Source organism: Pongo pygmaeus, chromosome 23 (assembly GCF_028885625.2).
Source record: "Pongo pygmaeus isolate AG05252 chromosome 23, NHGRI_mPonPyg2-v2.0_pri, whole genome shotgun sequence".
NCBI classification, from domain to species: domain Eukaryota; kingdom Metazoa; phylum Chordata; class Mammalia; order Primates; family Hominidae; genus Pongo; species Pongo pygmaeus.
Window position 1 is genome coordinate 48,858,030 of NC_085931.1, and position 25,618 is coordinate 48,883,647.

General features: G+C 46.2%; 1 protein-coding gene across 2 annotated transcripts in view; it reads left to right on the forward strand.

The window, feature by feature from the left end:
- The window catches only part of EIF3L (eukaryotic translation initiation factor 3 subunit L), a 39,286-nt gene extending 14,123 nt beyond the window's left edge, over positions 1-25,163 (forward strand). For both annotated transcript variants that reach the window (XM_054469470.2, XM_054469471.2), the window contains 7 exons: positions 239-312; positions 6,626-6,797; positions 10,820-10,974; positions 12,308-12,478; positions 14,141-14,638; positions 23,302-23,382; positions 24,958-25,163. In XM_054469470.2, the coding sequence (XP_054325445.1) occupies positions 239-312; positions 6,626-6,797; positions 10,820-10,974; positions 12,308-12,478; positions 14,141-14,638; positions 23,302-23,382; positions 24,958-24,996 (1,190 nt within the window). In that variant the 3' untranslated portion in view covers positions 24,997-25,163. The remainder of the gene's footprint in view (positions 1-238; positions 313-6,625; positions 6,798-10,819; positions 10,975-12,307; positions 12,479-14,140; positions 14,639-23,301; positions 23,383-24,957) is intronic.
- The last annotated feature ends 455 nt before the right edge of the window (positions 25,164-25,618 follow it).

The window sequence follows — 25,618 nt, forward strand, 5'->3', positions numbered from 1 at the left end:
TTCTTAGTGAGTCTGAGATTTGGCCAAGGGGGTGTGTGTGATTATGATGAGGTTCAGCATTGGCCTCCAGCTTTTTTTATTATTATTATTATTAGCAGGATCTTAATGTGCAGGTGGGAAGAGGGGAGGTCTTGTGATTCATGGTCCTTTTAAGAGAGAAATTACAAAGCATTCTGCAGCCTACGGAATGGGCAGAGTCATTGCTTTGAATCTCACTTTTCTGTGATCTCCTGCACAGATGCCGACGGTCCTGCTCCCCTTGAACTACCCAACCAGTGGCTCTGGGATATCATCGATGAGTTCATCTACCAGGTATCTGGTCAGCTTCAGCCTAATTTGAAATAACTGGTCCGTGCCAGGAATAGCTGTTACTATTGTTTGTGTAAAAAAGCTGCATGGTGTAAAAATAGCCTCATTGTAGTGTAAAATACCCCATGGCAGTAGACTCTAGTTTCAGTTGGCTTTCTGAAGAGACAGGGAAGCCTAAGCACTCCAGATAGGAAGCTGGAAGTCGGATAAGTTCAGCTCCTGACCTCTTACTAGACCTTGTTAGGTGGTCTGGTGGGAAGAACACAGGCTTCACAGGCTTTGGAGCCAGGTGGAAGTGGATTCTAACTTGGGTGCTGCCACCTGCTGGTAGCTCTGTAACAGTGATGGGCTATTTAAACTCAGAGCCTCATTTTCTTTACCCGCACAATGGAAATGTTCTATATCTTTTTTTTTTTTTTAAGAGTCAGGGTCAGGCTGGGCACGGTGGCTCACGCCTGTAATCCCAGCACTTTGGGAGGCCGAGGCGGGCAGATCACGAGGTTAGGAGATTGAGACCATCCTGGCTAACACGGTGAAACCCCGTCTCTACTGAAAGTACAAAAAATTAGCCGGGTGTGGTGGCGGGTGCTTGTAGTCCCAGCTACTCGGGAGGCTGAGGCAGGAGAATGGCGTGAACCTAGGAGGCGGAGCTTGCAGTGAGCCAAGATCGTGCCACTGCACTCCAGCCTGGGTAACAGTGGAAGACTCCGTCTCAAAAAAAAAAAAGTCAGGGTCTCAGTCTGTTGCTCAGGCTAGAGTGCAGTGGTGTGATAATAGCTTACTGCAGCCTAGAACTCCAGGGTTCAAGTGATTTTTCCACCTCAGCCATCTGAGTAGCTGCCACTACAAGGCCCGCACCAACTTAACGTGGATATTTACATTACTGTAGAGACGAGGGTCTTGCTGTGTTGCCCATGCTGGTGTTGAACTCCTGGCCTCAAGTGAGCCTCTTGACTTGGCCTCCCAAAGTGAGCCACCATGCCCAGCCATCTATATCTTGATTGTGGTGGTGGTTACTTAAGTGTATGCTCGATCAGAATACAATAGAACATTTTCATCACAAAGAGAATATCACCTGCCTCAGGAATTACTGTTCAAGTTAGAATGAAAACTGTGCCAAATGCAAATAAAGTACAGCAGCTGTGTAGCCTGGGGATAAAAGTCCAGGTTTTGCTGTTTACTGGCTTTTTTTTTTTTTTTTTTTTTTTTTTGAGATGGAGTCTGACTCTGTTACCCAGGCTGGAGTGCAGTGGCGTTATCCCGGCTCACTGCAACCTCTGCCTCCCGGGTTCAAGCGATTCTCTTGTCTCAGCCTCCCCAGTAGCTGGGATTACAGGTGCCCGCCACCATGCCTAGCTAATTTTTGTATTTTTAGTAGAGATGGGGTTTCTCCATGTTGACCAGGCTGGTCTTGAACTCCTGACTTCGGGTGATCCGCCTTCCTCGGCCTCCCAAAGTGCTGGGATTACAGGTGTGAGCCACTGTGCCTGGCCTACTGGCCCATTTTAAAATGGTAACATGTTCTGTTGTGGGCACATTACTTAACCACACTGTGCATTGGTTTCTCCATCTCTAAAACGGATTGCTGCGAATGTTGCTGAGATACTACTTATAAAGTGTTTAGCATAGTGCCTGTCACAGAATAATTAATACATGTTGCCTGTTGATTGTGATGATGTTCAATGTCATCATTATTCTTTTCCATCTTATTTAGCCCAGTCCTTCTATTTAAAAATACAGATTACAAGGTTGCTCACAACTGTAATCCCAGCATTTTTGGGGTCCAAGGCAGTAGGATTGCTGCAGTCCAGAATTTCGAGAAATAGAGACTACAAAACATAAAATAGGCTGGGCGTAGTGGCTCACGCCTGTAATCCCAACACTTTAGGAGGCCTAGGTGGGCAGATCACGAGGTCTGGAGATGGAGACCATCCTGGCCACAATGGTGAAACCCCATCTCTACTAAAAAAAAAAAAAAAAAAACAGTTGGACGTAGTGGTGTGCGCTTGTAATCCTAGGTACTCGGGAGGCTGAGGCAGGGGAATCGCTTGAACCCGGAGGCAGAGTTGCGGTGAGCCAAAATCATGCCACTGCACTCCAGCCTGGCGACAGAGTGAGACTCTGTCTCAAAAAAAAAAAAAAAACACATAAAATATATAATTTGACAAAATATAATTCTTTCCCCCTTTGTGCTCTGTCTATAGCTCCAACTGATTATTTCAGGATAAATTGGTATCTTAATAAAGATGTTATTCGAACTCCATGAACCAGGGAGACGTAGTGTATACAAAGTGCTGAACCGTTACGAGTGGTGAGCTGAGAAACCTTCATAGTGCTCCTTGAGAAGGAGGCTTCCTGCTCAAGATTAGGCTTCAGTGCCTTTCATAGCAAAGGCCACAAACCGCACTGGCCTTGTTTGCCCTCTGGCTCCTTGGCTTGTGTCATCCTCTTATTTGGAATACTTATAGATGAATAGCTGTCCTTTTGACTTAGAGCAAGTGAAGAAGGATCATCCGTGCTGATTTTCTTTATCCCACTTAAGATAATCATAATTCCCTGGGCTTAGCCAGTGTTGTCGTTAAGGGGCTTACGGTGCTTTCTAACAAAGACTGTCCAGTGAGGGTCAGTGAGTGCCTGGTGTATTTCCTCCTGTCCAGGTAGATGCCACATAGGGTAGGTGGCTCTTCCTCGCCACTCTCTTTCATTAATTTGTTTTTGTTTTTTCAAACTACAGATATAGTGAAAGTGCCTGCCTTCCTTGCTTTTGCAGAGGTATCAATTAGTGTCTGGAAGGAAAGGCACCTTGTTGACATTTCTCAGGCACTTACATAAACATGACTGTATAAAGAGAGATCACTTCAAAAATGGTTACATACTGTATTGTGCCATTTAGTGTGACTTGTTTTTTGTTTTTTGTTTTTTGTTTTTTTGAGACAGAGTCTCACTCTGTTGCCCAGGCTGGAGTGCAGTGGCGCAATCTCGGCTCTCTGCAAGCACCACCTCCTGGGTTCACTCCATTCTCCTGCCTCAGCCTCCTGAGTAGCTGGGACTACAGGTGCCCACCACCACGCCCGGCTAATTTTTTGTATTTTTAGTAGAGACGGGGTTTCACCGTGTTAGCCAGGATGGTCTCGATCTCCAGACCTCGTGATCCGCCTGCCTCAGCCTCCCAAAGTGCTGGGATTATAGGTGTGAGCCACCGCGCCCGGCCTAGTGTGACTTGTTAACACACTTAAACCATATTTTCATAGACCTGACTTGCTCTTTTGCTGCAGTGTGCGTGATATGGATATACCATGCCTCTGATGATGAACGTTTGGGTTGTCAGTTTCCACAATTACAGGCAGTGAATCAGTGAATATCCATGTATATGTTGTACACAGGCATATTTTTAGGGATTACTACCTAGAAGTAGAATTGTGGATTGAACGATACTTGCTTTTTAAGTTTTTTAAAGTTAGCTTACTGAGGTGTAGGTTTTTTTTTTTTTTTTTTTTTTTACGGAGAGATGAGCCACCAGCTCGCGCCTGTTAATCCCAGCACTTTGGGAGGCCGAGGCAGGTGGACCACGAGGTCAGGAGATCGAGACCATCCTGGCTAACATGGTGAAACCTCGTCTCTACTAAAAATACAAAAAAATTAGCCGGACGTGGTGGCGGGCACCTGTAGCCCCAGGTACTCCGGAGGCTGGGGCAGGAGAATGGCATGAACCCAGGAGGCGGAGCTTGCAGAGAGCCGAGATTGCACCACTGCACCCCAGCCTGGGTGACAGAGCAAGACTCTGTCTCAGAAAAAGAAAAAAAAATCATACTTTTCTGATTTCCCATGTTAATTGTCAATTTTGTTTTCTTTGAAGTGATCATCACTATTACTTGCCTGTTTTCTATTTGATTGCTTTTTTAATTGCATTATGAGAATTCTTTTTTTTTTTTTTTTTTTTTTTTTTTTTTGAGACGGAGTCTCGCTCTGTTGCCCAGGCTGGAGTGCAGTGGCACGATCTCAGCTCACTGCAAGCTCCCCTCCCAGGTTCACGCCATTCTGCTGCCTCAGCCTCCCGAGTAGCTGGGACTACAGGCGCCCACCACCACGCCCGGCTAATTTTTTGTATTTTTAGTAGAGATAGGGTTTCACCGTGTTAGCCGGGATGGTCTCGATCTTCTGACCTCGTAATCTGCCCGCCTTGGCCTCCCAAAGTGCTGGGATTACAGGCGTGAGCCACGGTGCCCAGCCTATGAGAATTCTTTGTAGGATTTTATTTATTTATTTATTTTTTGAGACAGAGTCTCACTCTTTCGCCCAGGCTGGAGTGCAGTGGCATGATCTCTGCTCACTGCAATCTCCACGTCCTGTGTTCAAGTGATTTTCCTGCCTCAGCTTCCCGAGTATCTGGATTACAGGTGTGCACCACCACGCCCTGCTAATTTTTTTTTTTTTTTTTTTTTTAGTAGAGACGGGGTTTCACCATGTTGGCCAGGCTGGTATTAAACTCCTGACCTCAAGTGATCCACCCATCTCGGCCTCCCAAAGTGCTTGGATAACAGGTGTAAGCGCCACCGCACCCAGCCTGAGAATTCTTTATATATTCTGGATATTCTTTTTTTTTTTGCCCCCCGAGATGGAGTCTTGCTCTGTCACCCAGGCTGGAGTGCAGTGGCGTGATCTCAGCTTACTGCAACCTCTGCCTCCCAGGTTCAAGCGATTCTCCTGCCTCAGTCTCCGGAGTAGCTGGGATTACAGGCACGCACCACCACACCTGGCTATTTTTGTTTTGATGTGTTTTTTTTTTTTTGATTTTTTTTGAGACGGAGTTTTGCTCTTGTTGCCCAGGCTGGAGTGCAATGATGCGATCTCGGCTCACCGCAACCTCTGCCTCCCGGGTTCAAGAGATTCACCTGCCTCAGCTTCCCAAGTAGCTGGGATTACAGGCATGTATCACTGTACCTGGCTAATTTTGTATTTTTAGTACAGATGGGGTTTCTCCATGTTGGTCAGGCTGGTGTCAAACTCCCGACGTCAGGTAATCCGCCTGCATCGGCCTCCCAAGGTGCTGGGATTACAGGCGTGAGCCACCGCACCTGGCCTGTTTTTGTATTTTTAGTAGAGATGGCGTTTCACCATGTTGGCCAAGCTGTTCTCAAACTCTTGATCTCGTGATCCATCTACCTCGGCTTCCCAAAGTGCTGGGATTATAGGCGTGAGCCACCGTGCCTGGCATATTCTTTGTTTTTATATTATAAAATTAGCAACTTTTTGTCCCACAGTCTAGAAGAAGAAAATTTTTTGTGTTTTGAGACAGTTTTACTCTGTCACTCACACTGGAATGCAGTGGCACAACCTCACCTCACTGTAGCCTCCGTCTCTTGGGCTCAGGCAATGCCCCCACCTCAGCCTCCTTAATAGCGGAGACTACAGGCGCCTGCCACCATTCCTGGCTAATTTGTTTGTATTTTTTATAGCGATAGGGTTTTGTCATGTTTCCCAGGCTGGTCTTGAGCTCTTGGACCCAAGTGATCAGCTCACCTCAGCTTCCCAAAGTGCTGGGATTACAGGGGTGAGCCTCTGATCCCTGCTGGAAGAGTTGAAGAACAGTCTTAGATCTTCTGAGACCTAGGTTTTAGGTCTGTGATTTCCAAACCTGATGCACACCAGATTCAACCAGAGAACTTAAAAAAATTGAGTAGGTAGGTCTGTTGTGTTCCATCTGTGTGACTGCTGGAGCCAGGCCAGCCATGCTTCCAGGTTCTACTTCTGTCCCAAACAGATTCCTGTGGCTTGTCTTCTCTGTGTTCGTTGTGCTTGGCCAGACAACTCTGGTTGAGAGTGGTAGAGAGGTGACATAGTCTGGGAACTGATGGTCAGCTGTGGTAGGGAAGGCTCACACGTGCAGATACCTATTACCACATCACTGCTCATAACCCAGGGCGTACCACGGTCTAGCTGCATCTGAATAGATGGTACAAGAGGCCCTGTGGTGTTTCCGGTGGCCCGGTCAACTGCATTGTGAGGCCCAGAGACAGGAAGTGACTTTAGGTTGTGTTTGACTCCAGATTGGATGTTTTTACCACAGACTACCTCTAATCCTAGACATTTTTACTTCACTATGTAGTAACATTCAGTAATGAACAAAATTCACAGTTTAGTCAAGATGGCTTTGAAAAACAGTGTACAGAATGGTTTAGAATGAGAAGTGGTCATCTCACCCTCACCTCGCCCCGTCCAGAGCCAGAGCATTGATTGCCTCGTTTTCAGCATTGTGGACATGGATGATCACTTTGGGCTTATACCACTACTGCATGTTTCCTTTCTTCCTCAACAGTTTCAGTCATTCAGTCAGTACCGCTGTAAGACTGCCAAGAAGTCAGAGGAGGAGATTGACTTTCTTCGTTCCAATCCGAAAATCTGGAATGTTCACAGTGTCCTCAATGTCCTTCATTCCCTGGTAGACAAATCCAACATCAACCGACAGTTGGAGGTGTACACAAGCGGAGGTGAGTGCAGCAGGCCGATGGCTGCAGCCTGCGAATTTCCAGCTGCTTGCCATCTGTTCCAAATGAATAGATCACTGCAAGTAGAGCAGATGAGTCACCATGTCTTCAGTGGTGGTCTGTTGACTCTTTGTAGGTGCTTGAGTACAAACAATAGCAGGGTATTCATGCTGGGGACTCGGGGGCTTGGGAGTCCGTTGGCCAACAAACTGAACCAGCACATTGAGATTTGCGTTTGTAAACACTTCTACTGTGTCTCCAGTGCTTTTGTTTAGATAAGCACTTCTCACATGCGTTGGTGTCAGAGCCACCTTACCCTGTTAAAATATTGAGAACCACAAAATGTATCTATATTTTAAAAAAAAGTTTTGTTTTGTTTTTTTTCAGTGAAGAGTGGCATTTTTGCAGATCTCTCTGTCTGGCTGAGATAGCTGGATTCTCATTTCTGCTTCTGCATTCAGTCTGTTGCAATGTGTTCTTTTGTTTGAAGCACATAAAGAAAATCTGGCCTAGGCACTGTGGCTCACACCTGTAATCCCAGCACTTTGGGAGGCTTAGGCAGAAGAATCGCTTGAGCCCAGGAGTTTGAGACCAGCCTGGGCAATATAGTGAGACTTTGTCTCAAAAAAAATGTTTAAATTGGCTGAGCATGGTGGGTGGGGTGCCCTTGTAGTCCCAGCTACTCAGGAGGCTGAGATGGGAGGATTGCTTGAGCCCAGGAAGCAAAGATTGCGGTGAACTGAGATCACACCACTGTACTCTAGCCTGGGCCACAGAGCGAGAACTGGTCTGAAAAAAAAGAAGGAAAATCTGGCTTCACACAGATATAGAAAGGAAGGAGTTTTTTGTCATTTGTTTTTGAGACAGGGTGTCACTGTGTCACCCAGTCTGGTCTTGGACTCCTGGGCTCAAGCAATCCTGCCTTGGCCTCCCAAAAGTGCCAGGATTATTGGAGAAGATTTTCTTTGATACTACACCATGTAGTAGTATGTATGGGTTGAATATTCCTGATTTGAAAATTTGAAATCTGAAATGCTCCAAAATCTGACTTTTTGAGCACCAACATGACGCCGTAAGTAGAAAATTCTATACCTGACCTCAAGTGACCAGTTGCAGTCAGAACTTCGTCTCATGCACAAAAGTATTTAAAAGATTATAATAAAGTTACTTTCAGGCTGTGTGTATAAGACATGTATGAAAAATAAATGAATTTTATATTTAGATTTGGATCCTATCCTTAAGATACCTCATTAGGGCCGGGTGCCATGGCTCACGCCTATAATCTTAGCATTTTGGGAGGTCGAGGCGCGCAGATCACCTGAGGTCAGGAGTTCGAAGACCATCCTGGCCAACATGGTGAAACCTCATCTCTACTAAAAATACAAAAAATTAGCTGGGCCTGGTGGTGGGCACCTGTAATCCCATCTACTTGTGAGGCTGAGGCAAGAGAATCGTTTGAACCAGGGAGGCAGAGGTTGCAGTGAGCCGAGATCGCACCACTGCACTCCAGTCTTGGTGACAGAGCGAGACTCCGTCTCGGGAAAAAAAAAAAAGATATCTCATTAGGCATATACAGATATTTAAAATTGCAAAATCCAAAACACTTCTGGTCACAAGCATTTATAGAAGTATACTCACCCTGTACTACTTTGAAGTAACCAGTGGTAGTTTCATACAGATTAGGTGCAGTGAGGAATCTGAAACTGTATTGGTGAATTTTTCTTTTGTTAACGTTACTGGTCACTTCTGTAATTTGAAAGAGTTCCTTACATCCATGTGTGACTTTTTTTCCTGAGACAGAATCTGCTCTGTTGCTCAGGCAGAGTGCACTGTCATGATCTCAGTTCACTGCAACCTCTGCCTCCGGGGTTCAAGCGATTCTCCTGTCTCAGCCTCCAGGGATATAGAAAGGAAGGATTACAGGCACATGCCACCACGCCGGGCTGATTTTTGTATTTTTAGTAGAACAGAGTTTGACCATGTTGGCCAGGCTGCTCTTGAACTCCCGAGCTCAAGTGATCTGCCTGCCTCGGCCTTCCAAAGTGCTGGGGTTACATGCATGAGCCACTGCGCCTGGCCATTTGTGATTTCTAAAAAAAATATCGGTTCTCTGAGTTATAAAGATCTTCCAAATGTTGACAGATTTTATTACATTTTTTTAAAAAGTCAGATTTGTTACTTTTGCCACTGACATCAGGTAAGCATTTATTTGTAAGCTATAGAGCTTGTAGTGGCAGATACGAATTTTACAAAATTCCATTTTTGCTTAATAGCTTGAATTTTTATTTATTTTGAGATGGGGTCTCACTCTGTCATCCAGGCTGAAGTGCGGTGGCACAATCATGGCTCACTGCATCCTCTACCTGCTGGGCTCAAGTGATCCTCCTACCTCAGCCTCCCGAGTAGCTAGGACCGCAGGTTTGCACCACCATACCTGGCTGATTTTTTTTTTTTTTTAGTAGAAACAAGGTCTCACTTTGTTGCCCAGGCCAATCTTGAACTCATGGGATTTCATGTGTGAGCCACTGTGCCCAACCTTTGAATCGTTTTATAGGTAGCAAACACTGTCAGTTCTTTTCTTTGAGGTATGACAGGTTTACTTCATTTTTGTGAAAATGTCTGCCCGTTTTTCCTTTTTTTTTTTTTTTGAGACAGAGTCTTGCTCTGTAGCCCAGGCTTGAGTGCAGTGGCACAGTCTCTGCTCACTGCAACCTCTGCCTCCCGAGTTCAAGCGATTCTCCTGCCTCAGCCTCCCCAATAGCTGGGACTACAGGTGTGCGCCACCACACCCGGCTAATTTTTGTATTTTTAGTAGAGACGGGGCTTCACCATGTTGGGCAAGCTGGGCTCAAACTCCTGACCTCAAGTGATACTCCCGCCTCGGCCTCCCAAAATGCTAGGATTACAGGCGTGAGCTGTGCTCAGTTGTGTATCAGTTGTTTTTTTTTTTTTTTTTCTTGAGATGGAGTCTTGCTTTGTTGCCCAGGCTGGAGTGCAGTGGCGCGATCTGGGCTCACTGCAAGCTCCGCCTCCCAGGTTCATGCCATTCTTCTGCCTCAGCCTCCCGAGTAGCTGGGACTACAGGTGCCCGCCACCACGCCCGGCTAATTTTTTGTATTTTTATAATAGAGACAGGGTTTCACCGTGTTAGCCAGGATGGTCTCGATCTCCTGACCTCATGATCTGCCCACTTCAGCCTCCCAAAGTGCTGGGATTACAGGCGTGAACCACCGTGCCCAGCCTATGTATCAGTTGTTTTTTCAAGTAAAAATGAAAAAAGGATTTTCTTTCTTTTTTTTTGTCTTTTTTTTTAGAACAGGGTCTCTCTGTTACCCAGGCCAAAATGCAGTAGCACTTCCATAGATCTCTGTCTCAAAAAACCAACAAACAAGCAAACAAACAAACAAAAACAACTGATACAAACTCTGGTTATTCAGCTATGGTACCTGGGCTCAAGCAAATCCTCCCACCTCGGCCTCTCAAGTTGCTGGGATTACAGGTCTAAGCCACCATGCCTGGCTAAGGACTAGTTCTTTTAGTGCAAATGTATGGCAAGAAGCAATACAGTGACTACTGGTACAATTTTGTGTCGTTGCCTGATTTATGCTTAAGTTGACAGTAATTTTACCCAACATAGTGTTTGCATCATGCAAAATTCAACTCAGTGGGAAGGGCAAGTAACATCTTAAGTGTTGTTATTAGGAAAATAGTTTTGACCTCATGTGCTTTCCGAAAGGAGGGGTCTTCGTGGGTGTATTTTACTGATGAGAGGGGCCTTTTCATGTGTTGGGACCAAAAAGAAATAAGCAAAATGAACTGCCACCCTGTAAGCAAATATTGGTAAATTGAAGATTAGATAAGATTGGTTTTGCTGTTTCTTGGTATTCCTTTGAAGTTATTCCCAGTTGAGGGAAGCTTTCAAGGCTGGCAGTAGGTGAGATGCCTACTGAGTAACATTCAGAGGTCAGGTATGCCTGCCTTTACCTGCCTCCTATCAGAGTATTCACGGTGTCTGTCTCTTTCAGGTGACCCCGAGAGTGTGGCTGGGGAGTATGGGCGGCACTCCCTCTACAAAATGCTTGGTTACTTCAGCCTGGTCGGGCTTCTCCGCCTGCACTCCCTGTTAGGAGATTACTACCAGGCCATCAAGGTGCTGGAGAACATCGAACTGAACAAGAAGGTGATGCCTATTGCCTCTGGCCCCTCTTGCCAGAGCCAGAATATCTATTTCTAGAGAACCACTCTGATCTCTTAGGAAAAATTTCCAGGAGAGGAAAGAGGACTGTTCCCTCAGGCCATTGAAAGTTGAGACTAAAACTGGGCAAACAGCTGTGGTAAAAAGCTGGACCTGGACGATTTTGGTAGTTAACGACAGTTTTTTATTCTGTTTTCAAAATGGAATGATCATGGCAGCTTGCTCTGTCGCCAGACTGCAGTGCAGTGGCGCGATCTCAGCTCACTGCAACCTCCGTCTCCTGGGTTCAAGCGATTACCCTGCCTCAGCCTCCTGAGTAGCTGGGACTACAGGCATGCGCCACCATGCCCTGCTAATTTTTTTTTTTTTTTTTTTTTTGTATTTTAGTAGAGTTGGGGTTTCACAGTGTTGGCCAGGATGGTCTTGATCTCCTGACCTCATGATCCACCCACCTTGGCCTCCCAAAGTGCTGGGATTACAGGTGTGAGCCACCATGCCTGGCCCATGGCAGCTCTTTACTCTTCACATTTTGCCAAAGGATTGAGAAGGCCAGACGCATTGGCTCACGCCTGTAATCCCAGCACTTTGGGAGGCTGAGGCAGGTGGATTACTTGAGGTCAGGAGTTCGAGACCAGCCTGGCCAACATGGTGAAGCCCTGTCTCTGCTAAAAATCCAAAAAAAAAAAAAAAAAAAAAAAACTAGCTGGGTGTGGTGGTGGGCACTTGTAATCCCAGCTACTCAGGAGGCTGAGGTAGGAGAATCACTTGAACCTGGGAGGCAGAGGTTGCAGTGAGCCGAGATCATGCCATTGCACTCCAGCCTGGGCAACAGAACAAGACTCCGTCCCAGAAAAAAAAAAAAAAAAAAGAATTAAGTAAAGATGTAATTCTAAGATGGTATGTTCATTGATACATGGTTAGCTGTTGTGTTCTTCCTAACCACAGAAAAATATTACAGATACTTTTTATTTGGTGTTTGGCTCATGTGCATGTATGTGTTTCTGTCTTCCCTATCCAAAAGGACTTAATTGAAAAAGCAAGGAAAAATAACAAAACTGAGATGTATAGCATTTTAGAGCTGAAGGAGATTTTGGGGGTTACCTGATCCAGAACCTTCTTGTTTACAGCTAAGAAAATGGATTCCTCAAAACATACAACTTAATTGATGAATAGGAATATCCGCTCTCAAACTCTGGGACTCCAGAGCTTCCTCTGGATAGTTGAGGGCCTCTGCGGGGAAAACTCTTGGTGTTTCTATCTCTGGTTCTATCTAGGATGAATTGACACTCATGGATGTTTGTTCCACCTCCTTCTACAGAGTATGTATTCCCGTGTGCCAGAGTGCCAGGTCACCACATACTATTATGTTGGGTTTGCATATTTGATGATGCGTCGCTACCAGGATGCCATCCGGGTCTTCGCCAACATCCTCCTTTACATCCAGAGGACCAAGAGCATGTTCCAGAGGACCACGTACAAGTATGAGATGGTAAGGGGGACTCTGCCTGCCACCAATGGCCTTTCTAATCAGGGGGCTCCTTGGCACCTATGCCAACCATTCTTGGTAAACACCATCTAAAATATTGCACTTTTAAGCCAGGAGTTCAAGACTGTAGAGCACTCTATGATTGCACCTACTAATAGATCACCCAGCTGGAGTGCAGTGATGCAGTCACAGCTCACGTCAGCCTCAACCTCCTGGGATCAGGCGATCATCCTACCTCAGCCTTCCCAATAGCTGGGCCTAAAGGCGCACACAACAACACCGGCTAGTATTTTTTTTGTTTGTTTGAGACGAAGTCTCTGTCACCCAGGCTGTAGTATAGTGCGATCTCAGCTGACTGCAGCCTCCACTTCCTGGGTTCAAGTGATTCTCCAGCCTTAGCCTCCTGAGTAGCTGGGGCTACAGACGCGTGCCACCACGTCCAGCTAATTTTTGTATTTTTAGTAGAGATGAGGTTTCACCATTTGGCCAGGCTGATCTCGAACTCCTGACCTCAGGTGATCCATCCACCTCGGCCTCCCAAAGTGCTGGGATTACAGGCGTGAGCCACCACGCCCAGCCAAAATGATCTTTTAATGGCTAGCGTACTCTAAGAGTTTCTGTTGTGATGCCTGTTACCTCAGATCATTAACATCTTGATGATAAGGACGATGATAATATCTTTTGTTTCAATTATATTCTCCAGCAGTGCCTACATTTATTTATTCAGCATCAATATGCTGAGTGTTCTCTGGGTTCTAAGTGTTTTAATATAAGGTGTGGATATTGGTGGGAAGGAGGATGGGTTCAAGGCATGCATAGAATTGGGAGGAGCTTCCTAGGCAGAGAATATGATGAGCAAAGTGGTTGAGACTTGAGAGTGTGGTGATGCAGCAGCACAATAAACCGTTTCGGCTGGAGGGCAACTAGGTAGTAGGAATTGGGTTATTAGATTCTGAGAACCTTCATTAACCCAGGTAAAGTAGAGTCCTGTGTCATTTGATGCTGCAGATACATTCTGAGAAATGCATTGTTTGGTGATTTTGTTGTGTGAACATCATAGAATGTACTTACACAAACCTAGATGGGATAACCTACTACATACCCAGGCTACATGGTATAGCCTGTGGCTCCTTGGCTACAAACTTCTAGAACATATTACTGTACTGAATACCATAGGCAGTTGTAACACAAAGGTATTTGTGTATCTAAACAGAAAAGATACAGTAAAAATACAGGATTATAATCTTGTAGGATCACCATCCTATATGTGGCCCATGGCCTGTTGTTGACTGAAATGTTGCACGGCACATTACTATTTAGTCTATATTCTATCATCATTGAGGTTGCATCAAAGCTTTTGGGTAACTCGATCCTAACTGGTGTAAAACGATTGACCTGCTAGTGATGTGTGGGACAAACTGGAGAGGCTAAGACAGAGGTGCCAGTAAGGAATCCAGAAGATGGCTAAGGAGGATCTGGAGCTAGGATGGAAGTTAAGTAGATCTAGAGGGAGGATTGGAAGAGATGTTGGGGAAGTTCAATGGCTGGTATGAGACAACTGGGTAAGTCAAATATCTGTGCAGAGAATGGTGAGGCCAGTTGGCAGTGGGGACCTCAGGAAGTCCGTCTCATTTGACCTGGTACCACTCTCCACCCCATCCCCAGATTAACAAGCAGAATGAGCAGATGCATGCGCTGCTGGCCATTGCCCTCACGATGTACCCCATGCGTATCGATGAGAGCATTCACCTCCAGCTGCGGGAGAAATATGGGGACAAGATGCTGCGCATGCAGAAAGGTGACCCACAAGTCTATGAAGAACTTTTCAGTTACTCCTGCCCCAAGTTCCTGTCGCCTGTAGTGCCCAACTATGATAATGTGCACCCCAACTACCACAAAGAGCCCTTCCTACAGCAGCTGAAGGTGTTTTCCGATGAAGTACAGCAGCAGGCCCAGCTTTCAACCATCCGCAGCTTCCTCAAGCTCTACACCACCATGCCTGTGGCCAAGCTGGCCGGCTTCCTGGACCTCACAGAGCAGGAGTTCCGGATCCAGCTTCTTGTCTTCAAACACAAGATGAAGAACCTGGTGTGGACCAGCGGCATCTCAGCCCTGGATGGTGAATTTCAGTCAGCCTCAGAGGTTGACTTCTACATTGATAAGGTATGTCTGTCCCCTGGGCTTGGGGTCTTGTATTAAGTGTTCACTATCTTTCATTCACTATTGTGGGCACATGAAGTATACCGGGGAACAGAATCAAAGGTTCCTGCCCTTCTGGTGCTGCCACAAGGTGCCAGGCGCGGTGGCTCATGCCGGTAATACTAGTACTTTAGGGGAGGCCGGGGTGGGAGGATCTCTCTAGCCCAGGAGTTCAAGACCAGCCTGAGCAACGTAGTGAGACCTTTTCTCTATTTACAAAAAAAAAACCACAAGAGATAAACAATAGATGGGTTTTTTTTTGTTTTGTTTTTGTTTTTTGAGATGGAATTTCGCTCTCGTTGCCCAGGCTGGAATGTGATGGCACGATCTCGGCTCACCGCAACCTCCGCCTCCCAGGTTCAAGCCATTTTCCTTCCTCAGCCTCCTGAGTAGCTGGGATTACCGGCATGCACCACCATGCCCAGCTAATTTTGTATTTTTAGTAGAAATGGGGTTTCTCCATGTTGGTCAGGCTGGTGTCAAACTCCCGACCTCAGGTGATCCGCCAGCCTTGGCCTCCCAAAGTGCTGGGATTACAGGCATGAGCCACCGTGCTCAGCCAACAATAGATGTTATAATTAAACAAACTATGTAGTAAGAGGTTGCCAAGCACTGCAGAGTAAAGGAAGGCAGAGGTGGTGGGAGGCACAGGGTGCAGTGTTAAATACGGTGTTCAGACAGGCTTTGTTGAGAAAGTGAAGTTTAAGCTAAGCTAAGACTTGAAGGAAGTGAGGGGAGTAGTGTTTTTGTTTTTTTTTTGTTTTTTGTTTTTGACAGTCTTGGTCTGTTGCCCAGGCTAGAGTGCAGTGGTGCAGTCTCGGCTCACTGCAACCTCCGCCTCCCAGGTTCAAGCAATTCTCCTGCCTCATCCTCCTGAGTAGCTGGGATTATAAGAGGCTGCCAGCACACCTGGCTAATTTTTGTATTTTTAGTAGAGACAGGGTTTTGCCATGTTGGCCAGGCTAGTCTCAAACTCCTGACCTCAAGCGATCCACCTGGTGGAGAGTTCTTAATAGCTCACCAAAGGCCGGACACGGTGGCTCATGCCTGTAATCCCAGCACTTTGGGAGGCCAAGGTGGACGGATCATGAGGTCAAGAGATCAAGACCATCCTAGCCAACGTGGTGAAACCCCATCTCTACTAAAAATAAATTAGCTGGGCATGGTGGCGCATGCCTGTAGTCCCAGCTACCCAGGAGGCTGAGGCAGGAGAATCACTTGAACCCAGGAGGCAGAGGTTGCAGTGAGCTGAGATTGCGGCACTGCACTCTAGCCTGGCAACAGAGTGAGACTCCGTCTCAAAAAAAAAAAAATAGCTCACCAGATGTCTGGAGGAAGAGCCTTCCAGGCAGAGGAACAGTTAGAGCAAAGGCCCCGAAGAGGAGTGAGGCCAATAAGTTTAAGGGACAGCTGTAGTATGCCCAAGTGGCCTGAGAAAGGAGGCTGTGTAGATGAGGTTGGAGAAAGGGGGATGGTGCTTTGTATACTGTTGGAGTACTTCACAAGTGGGAAGCCATTGTCCTGCTGCCTTTTTTATTTTTTTATTTTTAGTTAGCAATAATCACACCTCACATAACCTTCATTGGCCATACTGCCACTGTACAAAGCTTTTCTTTTTTTGAGACGGAGTGTCATTCTGTTGTCCAGGCTGGAGTGCAGTGGCACGATCTTGGCTCACTGCAACCTCCGCCTCCCAGGTTCATGCGATTCTCTTGCCTCAGCCTCCTGAGTAGCTGGGATTACAGGCTCACACCACCACACCCAGATAATATTTTCTGTATTTTTAGTAGAGACAGGGTTTTACTATGTTGACCAGACTGGTCTCCAACTCCTGACCTCGTGATCCGCCTGCCTCGGCCTCCCAAAGTGCTGGGATTACAGGCGTGAGCCACCGCACCCAGCATTATTTTATTTTTATTTTATATATTTTTTGAGATGTCTCACTCTGTCTCCCAGGCTGGAGCGCAGTGGCGCGATCTCAGCTCACTGCAAGCTCCACCTCCCAGGTTCACGCTGTTCTCCTGCCTCAGCCTCCCGAGTAGCTGGGACTACAGACACCCGCCACCACACCCGGCTAATTTTTTGTATTTTTTAGTAGAGACGGGGTTTCACTGTGTTAGCCAGGATAGTCTTGATCTCCTGACCTTGTGATCCACCCACCTCGGCTTACCAAAGTGCTGAGATTACAGGTGTGAGCCACTGCGTCCAGCTTTTTTTTTTTTTTTTTTAAGACAAGGTCTCACTCTGGTTGCCCAGGCTGGAGTGCAGTGGTATGATCTCAGCTCACAGCAGCCTCAACTTCCTGGGCTCAGGTGATTGTCCTACCTCATCCTCCCAAGTAGCTGGGATTACAGGTGCACGTCACCACGACTGGCTAATTTTTGGTATTTTTAGTGGAGATGGGGTTTGGCCATGTTGCCCAGCCTGGTCTCGAACTCCGATATGTGCCACTGTTCCGAGCCGATTTTAAGTTTTTACTTTATAGAGAAAGGGTCTCACTTTGTTGCCCAGGATAGTTTCAAGTGATCCTCCTACCTTGGCCTCCCAAAACGCTAGGATTACAGGTGTGAGCCACTGCGCCTGTCCTGTCCTGTCCTGTCCTGATGTCTAACATCTTGGATTAGTGCTGCCTGTTTGTGAACTTTATATAATGGAATTACACAGTATGTACTCTTTAAGTCTGGCTTCTTTTGCTCAGCGTTATAATTGAGTGAGTCACCGTCCATTGTGTGTAGCAGTGATTCCTTCATGCTTATTGTTCTGTGATAGTCCAGCATCTACTGTTGTTATTGTACTGCAGTTTATCCATTCTCCCATTGATTAACATTTGGATGATTTGTATATTACAAAAAATACAAGTAAGGTTTTTACAGAGTGGCTAGTAATACATTTATATATGCCTATGTATGCCTCAAGTTCTTTCCAGAAGGATACACAAGCAACATAGCAGTAGCTTCCTCTCAGGAGGGGAGGTGGGTTGAACAACAGTGTTAGTTTTCACTGGCACTTTTAAGTTCAAGCTGGAGATGTTAATGTCTGATGAGATTTTCATTTTTATTTATTTATTTATTTAGAGACAGAGTCTCATTGTTATCACTCAGGCTGTAGTGAAGTGATGTGATCTTGGCTCACTGCAGCCTCCGCCTCCTGGGTTCAAGCAATCCTTCTGTCTCAGCCTCCTGATTAGCTGGGACTACAGGCGCTGATGAGGTTTTTAAAAGAATTGTTTTCTTTTCTTTTTTTTTTTTTCCAGACTGACTCTTGCTCTTGTTGCACAGGCTGGAGTGCAATGGCACAATCTCGGCTCACTGGAACCTCTGCCTCCCAGGTTCAAGCGATTCTCCTGCCTCAGCCTCCCGAGTAGCTGGGATCTACGGGGATGTGCCACCATACCCAGCTAATTTTGTATTTTTGGTAGAGACGGGGTTTCTCCATCTTGGTCAGGCTGGTCTCCAACTCCTGCCCTCAGGTGATCTGCCCACCTCGGCCTCCCAAAGTGCTGGGATTACAGACATGAGCCACCGCACCCGGCCGTCAGCCCAGGTTTTCTAAGATCAGCAAATGTCCATAGGGCAGAGGGGGGTCTTCTGTGCTTTTCTTAGAATGATTTCTTTTTTCCCAAAATGTTCTGTTACTATCTTGTCAGCTCTTTGAGGCTGTGAGGAAATTTTTTTCTAATATCCTGCAATTTTAGTTGTTTTTGAAAGCATTTTGGGCCAGGTACAGTGGCTTATAGCTATAATCCCAATACTCTGGAAGGACGAGGCAGGAGAATTGCTTGAGCCCAGGAGTTCAAGACCAGCCTGGGCAACAAACCAAGACCCTGTCTCTACTTTTTAAAAAGAGAAAAAGCATGCTGGGCACGATGGCTCACGCCTGTAATCCCAGCACTTTGGGAGGCCAAGGCGGGTGGATCACCTGAGGTCAGGAGTTCGAGACCAGCCTGGCCAACATGGTGAAACCCTGTCTCTACTAAAAATATAAAAATTAGCCAGGCATGGTGGCACATGCCTGTAATCCCAGCAACTTGGGAGGCTGAGACAGGAGAATCACTTGAGCCCAGGAGACAGGTTGCAGTGAGCTGAGATCAAGCCACTGCATTCCAGCCTTTGTGACAGAGACGAGACTGTGTCTCGAAAAAAAGAGAAAAAGCATTTTGGTCTAAATGTATTGTTGGAAATAGCACTTTTTGAGCAGTTCTTAAAAATAGATAATTTTAGGCTGAGTGCAGTGGCTCACACCTGTAATCCTGTCACTTTGGGAGGCCAAGGCCGGTAGATCACCAGAAGTCAGGAGTTCAAGACCTGCCTGTGCAACATGGTGAAACCCCGTCTCTACTAAAAATACAAAAAAAATTAGCCAGGCATGGTGGTGCGTGCCTGTAATCCCAGCTACTCGGGAGGCTAAGGCACGAGAATCGCCTGAACCTGGGAAGCAGAAGCTGCAGTGAGCCGAGATGGTGCCACTGTACTCCAGCCTGGGTGACAGAGTGAGACTCTGTCTCAAAAAAAGAAAAAAACATAATTTTGATACATAATTTGCATGATAAACCAGGCGCGTTGGTTCATGCTTGTAATCCCAGCACTTTGGGAGGCTGAGGTAGGTGGAACACGAGATCAGGAGATCAAGACCGTCCTGGCCAACATGGTGAACCCCGTCTCTACTAAAAATACAAAAATTAGCTGGGCATGGTGGCGGGTGCCTGTAGTCCCAGCTACTTGGGAGGCTGAGGCAGGAGAATCGTTTGAATCTAGGAGGCGGAGGTTGCAGTAAGCCAAGATCACACGACTGCACTCCAGCCTGGGCAACAGAACGAGACTCCACTTCAAAAAAATAAATAAATAAAAAAAAGGCCGGTCATGGTGGCTCACGCCTGTAATCCCAACACTTTGGGAGGCCAAGGTGGGCGGATCACTTAAGGTCAGGAGATCAAGACCAGCCTGACCAACATAAAGAAACCCTGTCTCTACTAAAAATACAAAATTAGCCGGACGTGGCGGCGCATGCCTGTAATCTCAGCTACTCGGGAGGCTGAGGCAGGAGAATTGCTTGAACCCGGGAGGTGGAGGTTGCAGTGAGCCAAGATCGTGCCATTGCATTCCAGCTTGGGCAACAAGAGTGAAACTCCATCTCAAAAAAAAGACAAAAAAACAAAAAAACTTGCATGATCCCAGCACTTTGGGAGGCTGAGGCAGGCAGATCACGAGGTCAGGAGATCAAGATCATCCTGGCTAACACGATGAAACCGCGTCTCTACTAAAAATACAAAAAATTAGCCGGGCATGGTGGTGGGCGCCTGTGGTCCCAGCTACTCGGGAGGCTGAGGCAGAAGAATGGTGTGAACTCGGGAAGCGGAGCTTGCAGTGAGCAGAGCTCGCGCCACTGCACTCCAGCCTGGGCGAGAGAGCGAGACTCTGTCTCAAAAAAAAAAAATTGCAGGATATAAACTTCACCATTTTAAAGTGTGCAATTCGGCCAGGTGTGATGCTTTACACCTATAATCCCAGCACTTTGGGAGGCCAAGGCTGGCAGATCACTTGAGACCAGGAGTTCAAGACCAGCTTGGCCAACATGGTGAAACCCCATCTGTACTAAAAATACACAAATTAGCTGAGTGTGGGGGTGCATGCCTGTAATCCCAGCTACTTGGGAGGCTGAGGCACAAGAATCGCTTTAGCCTAGGAGGTGGAGGTTGCAGTGAGCCAAGATCACGCCACTGCACTCCAGCCTGGGTGACAGAGTGAGACCCTGTCTCCATAAATAAATAGAATGAATGAATGAATGAACAGTTCAGTGGTTATTAGTATGTTCACAGTGTTTTGCAACCATCTCCACTGTCTAATTCCAAAACATTTCTGTCCCCGCAAAAAGAAACTCCCTACCCACTAGCAGTCACTCGCAGTTCCCCAGTTCCCCCTTTCTGCCATCCCCTGGCAAACCACTAATCTGCTTTTGGTCTTTCAGATAAATGGAATCATTTGACATTTCAGATAAATGGAATCATGTAATATATGGGCTTTTGTGTTTGGGTTCTTTCACTGAGCATGTCTTCAAGTTTCATCCATGTTATAGCACGTGTCAGTACATTCCTTTTATAGCTGAATAATATCCCATGTATTAATGTACCGCATTTTGTTTATCCATTTGTTGTTGGACATTTGGGGTTTTGGGTTTTGGGGGGTTTTTTGTTCCTTTTTTCACTTTTTGGCTTATGAATAATGCTGCTGTGAATATTCATCTAGAAGTTATTGTGTGAACATATGTTTTTAATTTTCAGATATATATCTTAGTTGTGGAATTTCTATGTCAGTTTGGGTAGTTTGTTTTTGAAAGTTCATCTTGCTTTAAAATAAATACTCTCATTTCATTTTTATGGCTTCTGGAAGACTTGGTTTTTGCCGTAAGTCAGCTAGCCTGATACAAACAGATTTGCCAAAAGTAATAACACGTCATTGTTATTGGAAGTTTTCCAATGTTGTTTTAAATCATGCTTTTATAAATCAAAGAAAACTGAGCCAGGCTTGGTAGCATGTACTTGTAGTCCCAGCTATGGGAGAGAGTCCCTTATAGCCCCTGCCTTAGGAGGCTGAGGCAGGAGGATGACTTGAGCCCAGGCGTTTGAGGCTGCAGTGACCTAAGATCTTAACCACTGCAATCCAGCCTGGGTAACAAAGTGAGACCCTGCCTCTAAAAATAAATAAATATATAAATAAATAAAAATAAAGAAAACTTTCTCCCTTGCCAGGATCATGTCAGGCCTTTTTCTTTCTTTCTTTCTTTTTTTTTTTTTAGATAGCATCTTACTCCTCCAGTTGTCCAGGCTAGAGTGCAGTGGCCAAATCACAGCTCACTGCAGCCTCAACTCCTGGGGGCTCAGGTGATCCTCGTATCTCAGCCTCCCAAGTAGCTGGGACTACAGGAGTGCACCACCACATCTTGCTAATTTTTGTATTTTTTGTAGAGATGGGGTTTTACCATGTTGCCCAGCCTGGTCTCAAACACAAACTCCTGGGCTCGGGTAGTCTGCCCACCTCTGCCTCCCAAAGTGCTGGGATTACAGGCGTGAGCCACCATGCCTGGCCTAGTTTTTTCTCAATACCTGACATATATACGTTCTTTGGCAATTATAGTAGCCTCCTGCATCCCTCTGTCACCTCTTAATTACCAGCCTAGCTATTCTCAACTAATCTGGGTGGTTTAACAAAACATTTCTCCTAAGAATTGGCTATTTGGTTATTATTTAATAGCATGTTTTACTGTTATTCCTCTGTTGCTGGTTCAGGTTTGTCTTTGGCAAAGTGCTTCTTTTTTTTTCTTTTTTGACTCTTCGTTCTTAACTTGAAAGAAATCCTATCAGAGATTTAGAACGTTCTTAGGTCTTAACCTAGAGGATATAGAAAATTTTAAAGTAAAATGGTGTTCAAAATATTTTCAGCTAAAAACAAAATTTAAAGATTGGACTAATTTGCAGTTTTATCAACAGTGTAGGAGCATAAACTTTTTTTTTTTTTGAGATGGAGTCTTACTCTGTCACCCAAGCTGGAGTGCAGTGACGCAGTCTCGGCTCACTGCAACCTCTCCCTCCTGGGATTACAGGTGCCCACCACTATGTCCAGCTAATTTTTAGTGGAGATGGGGTTTCACCGTGTTGGTCAGGCTGGTCTTGAACTCCCAACCTCCCAAAGCGCTGGGATTACAGGCGTGAGTCACCATGCCCAGCCAGCATAAACATCTTTATTCCCAAAATAAAAAAGACTAGGCCGGGTGCGGTAGCTCACGCCTGTAATCCCAGCACTTTGGGAGGCCAAGACGGGCAGATCACGAGGTCAGGAGATCGAGACCATCCTGGCTAACATGGTGAAACCCCGTCTCTACTAAAAACGTACAAAAAAAATTAGCCAGGCATGGTGGCGCGTGCCTGTAGTCCCAGCTACTCAGGAGGCTGAGGCAGGAGAATGGCGTGAACCCGGGAGGCGGAGCTTACAGTGAGCCGAGACTGCACCACTGTACTTCAGCCTAAGCAACAGAGCAAGACTCCATAAAAAAAAAAAAAAAGACTAGAAAATAAAAGACAAAAAAAAAGTCTAGAAAATAAAAGTGCAAATGAATTGATTAAAAATATATATATAAACTTGGCCGGGCACGTTGGCTCACGCCTGTAATCCCAGCACTTTGGGAAGCTGAGGCAAGTGGATCACCTGAGATCAGGAGTTCGAGACCAGCCTGACTAACATGGTGAAACCTCATCTCTACTAAAAATACAAAAATTAACCAGGCAAGATGGTGGGTGCCTGTAATCCCAGCTACTTGGGAAGCTGAGGCAAGAGAGTTGCTTGAACCCTGGAGGCAGAGGTTGCAGTGAGCTGAGATTGTGCCATTGTACTCTGGCCTGGGCGACAAGAGCAAAACTCCATCTCAAAAAAAAAAAAAAAGAAAGAAAAGAAAAGAAAAACTCTCTAGAAAGAGTGAGTTACTGTTAACTGGTGGTGTTTTTCCAGTGGTCTTTTCTCCACCTTTACATCTAACACTCACCATCATTATCACTTGCAAGTCCATGGGGGCTCCTGGGTTAGATGGTCCTGCTCCTCCACCTGGCTGCTCTTCCCTGACTGTGCTTTCCCCCACAGGACATGATCCACATCGCAGACACCAAGGTCGCCAGGCGTTATGGGGATTTCTTCATCCGTCAGATCCACAAATTTGAGGAGGTGAGAGATCTGAGAGAAGAGGGGTTTGTTGGCTCAGGACAGAGCTTAGGAACTGAATCGAGAGTTTACTTTTTTAAAAATTTTTATTTCTTTATTTATTTTGAGACGGAGTCTTGCGCTGTTGCCCATGCTGGAGTGCAGTGATGTGATCTCGGCTCACTGCAACCTCTGCTTCCTGGGTTCAAGCGAGTCTCCCTCCTCAGCCTCCCGCATAGCTGGAATTACAGGTGTGTGCCACCACACCCAGCTAATTTTTGTATTTTTGGTAGAGATGGGGTTTCACCATGTTGGCCAGGGTGGTCTCCAGCTCCTGGCCTCAAGTGATCCAGCCTGCCTCAGCTTCCCAAAGTGTTGGGATTACAGGCATGAGCCACCATGCCCGGCCTTTTTAAATTTTTCATTTCTGTTATTAAGAAAGCCTACTGCCCTCCAGCCTGGGCAACAGAGCAAGACCCTGTCTCAGGAAAAAGAAAAAGAGGCCAGGTGCAGTGGCTCATACCTGTAATCCCAGCACTTTGGGAGGCTGAATTTGAGATCAGGAGTTCAAGACCAGCCTGGCCACATGGTGAAACCTCATGTCTACTAAAAATTTAAAAAATGAGCTGGGTGTGGTGGTGCGAGCCTGTAATCCCATCTACGCAGAAGGCTGAGGCAGGAGAATCATTTGAACCTGGGAGGTGGAGGCTGCAGTGAGCAGAGATCGTGCCACTGCAAAAGAAAGCTTGAGGTTGGCCCTTTAAGTTTTCAAGCTAGACTGGCTGGCTGCTTGGGGTTTGGGGAGTGGGGTTGGGCCTGTAGGAATTGCTGCATCAGCCTTCTCCAGAGCATCTCTTTCCAAGATCTCCCTCTGCGGGTGGCCAGCTTTCCTCTCCCTCCCTGGTATTTCCTAATATGGGTGGATTCACTGCCTGCTCTTGCCTATCCCTCCCCATTTGGCATTGTTTTCCAACTTAGACAGGTCTGGCTAGTTCCTGCAGGCTGGAGGACAGGAAGCTCTGTTTTGACATACTTGGTGCATTCCTTGTCTTGCCCTAGGAGAGGTCTTGTGGGTCAGGCCAAACACTGTAAGGGTGTGGGTCTCTCTTTGTGGCCATTGCTAGGGCTACTGTGTCCTGGTGCTTTGAGTTCTGCAGCAGAGGTCAGGCTCTTCCTGCAGGATCATAACAGCCCTGCTGCTCTTTTTACTTTCTGGCTGTTTAGATCACATCTGTCAGGGTGGTGGGCTAGGACTGTCTTCTAACAAGGATCCTGTTCAAAGCTTCTGATTCTTCCCCTAACCGAACTAGTAACCTTGAAACGTCTGGCCAGTCTGAATCCTTTTTCTGTCAGATGGATAGAGCAGTGTTGGGTATGGGTTTGTTGAGTGTGAAGGGCAGGTAAAAGAACAATCTGCATGAACTGTGCAGGGCCATATGAATGTCACGGCTTTGCACACACATAGTGGACACCCACATCAGAAACTTCCTTTCTTGGCTTCAGAGGGGCAGCTGGGAATCTGACCTAGTGATCATACACACTATAGGAAAGGGGTTGGGGAAATCCCCATATGTAACTTTGCTTTTCTTTCTCTTCTAGCTTAATCGAACCCTGAAGAAGATGGGACAGAGACCTTGATGACATTCACACACATTCAGGAACCTGTTTTGATATATTATAGGCAGGAAGTGTTTTTGCTGCCGTGAAACCTTTACCTAGATCAGCCATCAGCCTGTCAACTCAGTTAACAAGTTAAGGTCCCAAGTGTTTCAAGTGGATCTCAGTAAAGGATATTTGGAGCCAGATTTGTCGTCTCATTATTGTAGGAGAGAATTCGTGGGTTGTGGCAGTAATACAATTCCCATGTGTCCTGATGCTTTCAGGATACATCAGTTGTTAGTGTTTAAATTGAGTTATTTTTATTTTATGCTTTTGAGACGGAGTCTCACTCTGTCTGCCAGGCTGGAGTGCAGTAGTGTGATCTCGGTTTGTTGCATCCTCCACCTCCTAGGTTCAAGCAGTTCTGCCTCAGCCTTCCAAGTAGCTGGGATTACAGGCGTGTGCCACCACACTCAGCTAATTTTTGTATTTTCAGCAGAGATGGGTTTTACCATGTTGGCCAGGCTGGTCTCGAACTCCTGGCCTCAAGTGATTCGCCTGCCTTGGCCTCCCAAAGTGCTAGGATTACAGGCATGAGCCACCACGCCCCGCCTAAATTCAATTCTTTTTTTTTTTTTGAGACGGAGTCTTTCTCTGTTGC